The sequence below is a fragment of the Blastomyces gilchristii genome, assembly GCF_000003855.2.
Source record: "Blastomyces gilchristii SLH14081 genomic scaffold supercont1.2, whole genome shotgun sequence".
In the NCBI taxonomy this organism is placed as follows: Eukaryota; Fungi; Ascomycota; class Eurotiomycetes; order Onygenales; family Ajellomycetaceae; genus Blastomyces; species Blastomyces gilchristii.
The window spans coordinates 6,654,024-6,658,654 of NW_003101681.1; the positions used below are offsets into that span (position 1 = coordinate 6,654,024).

Below are 4,631 nucleotides of genomic sequence, written 5' to 3' on the forward strand. Positions count from 1 at the left end.
TTGATTTTGATTATTATTGATCACTTCACAAAGATGATCAGATATATTTCTACTTATAAAAAGATTAAAGCCTCTGAATTAACTGATCTGTTTTTAGATATTATTATTCATGATCACAGAGCTTCAAAATCATTGATAACAGATCAAGAATCTCTCTTCATCAGCAAATACTGATCAGCTTTTTGTTATCATCTTATAATAAGATATCTCCTCAGTACTGCATTTCATCTGCAGACTGATGACCAGACTGAATATCAGAATCAGACACTAGAATAGCATCTTCAAGCATTCTATTTATATTATCAGAATGATTGACTTAAACATCTTCTGATCACTGAATTCATATATAATAATGTAAAGAATGCAATCTTAAAGATATCTTCTTTCTATACTTATTATAAATATAATTCTTCATTACTCAGTGACATTGTGAACAATGTTTCAAAGAGAGAAATAGACAGTCAGAATGTTGAACAGATACAGAGAATGAAGTATCTCTCAGTATCAGAAGTAAAAGTGAGATTGAAACTTTTGAATAAAATTCATAAGAAGACAGTGAGAAGTATTCACTGCACTCAGAAGTAGTAGATAAAATACTATAATTAAAAACATCTTCTAATGAAGTTCTCAATAGAGGATTAAGTACTACTTTCAGCAAAGAACATCAAGATAATAAGATTATATAAGAAGCTCAATGAGTAGTAACTAGAACCTTTCTCAGTAATAAGAGTAATGAGTAAGCAGATATATGAGTTGAAATTATTCACAGAATTGAAATCAATTCACTCTGTTTTTCACATTTTCTATTTGAAGCTCTATAAGCAATGCTTCAGAGCAGAGCTATCTCAGTTAAATAATATTAAGATCAAGAATGATACTGAATATCTTATGAAGAAAATATTGAATAAATAAACATATTACAGCAAGCTTCAATATCTTATTAAATAGAAAGATTATTCATTATCAGAGAATTTATGAGAATCACTTAAGCATTTGAAAAATGCTGAGAAAGAGATTACAAGCTATGAGACAGCTAGTACAGACTGCTCTGTTACACATCAGAGACATTGAGTAAGAAATACTGTTTAAGACTTCTTATTTTTCTTAAAGAGTTTTTTAGAGATAATCTCACAGTGATGAGCTGATATCTTATAGACTCTGTAGCACTCTTCTTCTATTTTCTCTCAAAGAGTTTTTAAAAGTTTAATAAGACTATACAAGTATAACATTTCTGAAGCAGTTAAAAGAAAAGAAATATTTGAAATTAATAAAAAGATTAATATTATCAATCTGTGAGCTGCTGCTATTCTAATAAGGTCACAGCTCACTGAAAAAGTAAAAAGAGGGATCAGAGTCTACTCATTAACAATCACACTCTCATCAAACTCATTCTTCACTGTTGAAGTCTTCAGTATCAGTATCTTTATCTGTTAAGAAGTTAGTGCTGCAGTGCTGTAGAAGAGCAGAAGAAATATATGAAATATCAACTTATCAACTTACAAAGTATCTCAGTTATCTACTTCAATTGAATCAAGATTCTTTTCAATCAGTAATTAATCTTTACAGCACTTTCAATAACAGTACTGACTAATCTCTTCTTAAGATCAGTCATTCTGAGGTGTTTTTTCATCTCAGAGACTCACACTTTCACCTTCTTCTGTAGATAAGTAAGAGAGATCTTCTCAGTCTTGACAGAATCTGTCAATACTTAAAGCTCTGAGACTCTCACTCTATACAGCTTGAGTATCTAGGCTTCTTATCAGAGCTGATATGACATCTTTCTGTGAGATAATACTTACAGAGAGACAGAAGTCATTGTTACAAGTATAACAGAAATAACAGAAGTGAGAGAAGAAGTAGATATATAAAATCTCTCTCTTCTTCAGCTGCTTAGTGCAGCACAGACAAGTGATGATACCAGTCAGAGACTGCATCAGAGCCTCTTCACAGAGAGAAGATGAAGAAATTATGAGACTCTGCAGACTCAACTCAGCAGCATCCTGAGCAGGGCTCAGGTGTGTGGAAGAAGAACTACAGATTGAGCTTCTCAGAGTCACTGTCTCTGAAATCAAGCTCTCTTCAGGTTCCTCTCTGAATGATCACACGGGGTCATACATCATCATATTGATGAGGAGGGGGGGCGGCGTTGCAACAGTGATGAGAGGGGCAGGGGACAGACTGAACACAGACGCACCAGCCAGCAGAAGGGACGACACCTCACTGCACAGCACGGCTACTACCACTGCAGCTGCAAGAGATGCAGGAGGAGAAGGAGATGTGACAATGAGAGTGATACTCTCACAGCTCATTGACACTGTCTCTGCCTTCAATCTGACTTTCTTTACAGTCATGGAGGCCGCAGCTGCACCACAAAGACATTTACTCACTAGAAAACATCAGAATAAGCTCTCTATTATTCTTCAAGAATGATACTCTCATGCACTCACTATTACAGATGAGGGGGGAGAAGAGAAAAATGTGTCACAGAGAAGAGAGAGATCTTTTTAAAAAAATCCTGCTACTACTGTTAGCTTTGTCTCTAAAACACATCACTTTTGTAGAGAATTTCATATATAGAATGAAATATGATAAGAGATCTGCAAGTCACTTGTTAACTATATTTTTTCACATTTCAAATCAATATATAAGAAACTCACTTATCACATGTTTAATTTGAATGAAGATGAGAAAGAGAAGATCTACACAGTCAGCAGAAAAACTCATCTATTCTTTTATATCACACACAGTACATGTGCTGTTAATCAGTTGACAATCATTGCTATACAATAAAGATAATTTCTAATTCAGTAATCTTGAGAGTATAGAAACTATGCTCTTAAAGAGAAGAGTATTATCACACTTTCAGCTATGTCAAGGCCTCATTGCGGTTTCACACAGCTCATTACTTTTATATGAATGATTTCATCTCATCTGAATCAGTTTTCAATCACTCTATGATATTATTCAGATATATCATAGAAAGATCTGATTGATAAATATAAGAACCTCACTTCTATACAAGATCAGCAGATTACTCTTTCTTGGCAATGAGATGCTGCTGAGGTATCACTTCAGCTATTCTTACTCATAGAATGAGAGGAGAGTATCTGCTTATTATCTATATAGAATAACTAGATACTGGCTTCTTATTAAAAAAGTCAGTGATTTGTTTCTTTTGCTTCTACTGAAATATACACAAGAGTTACTGCATGCCTCATACAATCTTCTTAGTATACTAAGTACCATATCTGTGATATTCTCACAATAACCCTGTAGCCTATGAGCTTGCTATTCAAGCAAGATAGTCAAGCTCACTCATACAGCTTCTCAAACAACTACTTCTATGTGTCGCCGCTGACTAGCCACTGCTTCGGTTTCGCCACGTTACATCTTTTCTTTTATCATGATATTGTCAAATGATTTCAAAGTATAAGAAGATGTTAAAATACTGCAATTTATAAACAGTTTTTGTATTCTGAGCTGAAATTTTCTGATTTTGTATATCTGAAATTGGTGAATGTATAATAGTTAACTTTATAGATATAGGAAAAACCCTGAGAACTTTTAGTTCTCAGGTAGATATCATAGTCTCTGACTGTATACATCTATAATTGAAGAATAATAATAATAATAATAATGAACTTTATAATCAGCTACTGAGGTAATACAGGCTATATATAACTGTCTTATAGCCTGGAAGAATAGACCTCTCTCTGTATTTGATAGTCTGATTCTGTTGTTTAATAGTCTTTCTGCCTTGACAGTTCTTTGTTGAATGTGATATTTAAAATTCAACTTGAAGTTTAATCATACTTCTAATCATTTGACATTTACACTGGGTTTAATCTCTCTATTTAAAAGAGTTAGAGATAGTTCTTTCTCATTGAATCTAGAAAGGAAATGAATTAACTCAGTTTTATTCATATTAAACTGAATTTGATTGATATCTGCTCTAACAAAGATTTCCTTTGCAGCTTTTTTAATCACTTTCAAATTCTCTTTGATAGTTTTAAGCTGTAGACTAGATCAATATTATTCATATAACTCAGAGATTACACTATTCTTATATTTCTATTCTTGAATAGATATGCAGTGTATATTGAAAATAAAATAAGTGAGATTGAAGATTGTTACAGTACTTCTATTTTTATCTCAGTCTTGTCTTATTTCATTTCATCAAAGAAAAGTTGTATGATTCTTTTAGATATAAAACAGTTAATTTATTTTATTAGAGAAAGTGACAGTTTTAACATCTTCAAAGTCTGAATTAATCTTGACTTTGAAATATAATCAAATACTTCTTTTGTATCAATGAAAACTGCAGTTGAGATCAGATCTTCATACTTTGCTATTTAAATATCATGAATAACTGAGAGAACAGTGTTAATTACAGAATATTGTTTTCTATCTCTCATTTATTCACTGACTAAAAGAGAATTACTAATAGAGCTTATAAAAGATAGTTGAGTAGCTATTATCTTTTCTAAAACCTTTTCTAGACAGTTCAATAGAGATATTACTCTATATAACTTAGAAATTGAAGTTTTTCTATTAAACTTTATAAGAATCACTTCAGTGGCTTCTCTTCAGTATTCAGAAAGATATTCATTTTTCAAGAGATTGAAAAAGAG

General features: G+C 32.1%; 1 protein-coding gene across 1 annotated transcript; it reads right to left on the bottom strand.

Annotated features, from left to right (window-relative positions):
• Positions 1-1,355: 1,355 nt before the first annotated feature.
• On the bottom strand, positions 1,356-2,351 carry BDBG_01647 (uncharacterized protein; the record flags this gene model as incomplete). Its single annotated transcript, XM_031720423.1, has 2 exons — positions 1,356-1,396; positions 2,195-2,351. The coding sequence occupies 2 exons, from the start codon at positions 2,349-2,351 to the stop codon at positions 1,356-1,358; spliced, it is 198 nt and encodes a 65-aa protein (XP_031576600.1).
• Between the last annotated feature and the right edge of the window lie 2,280 nt (positions 2,352-4,631).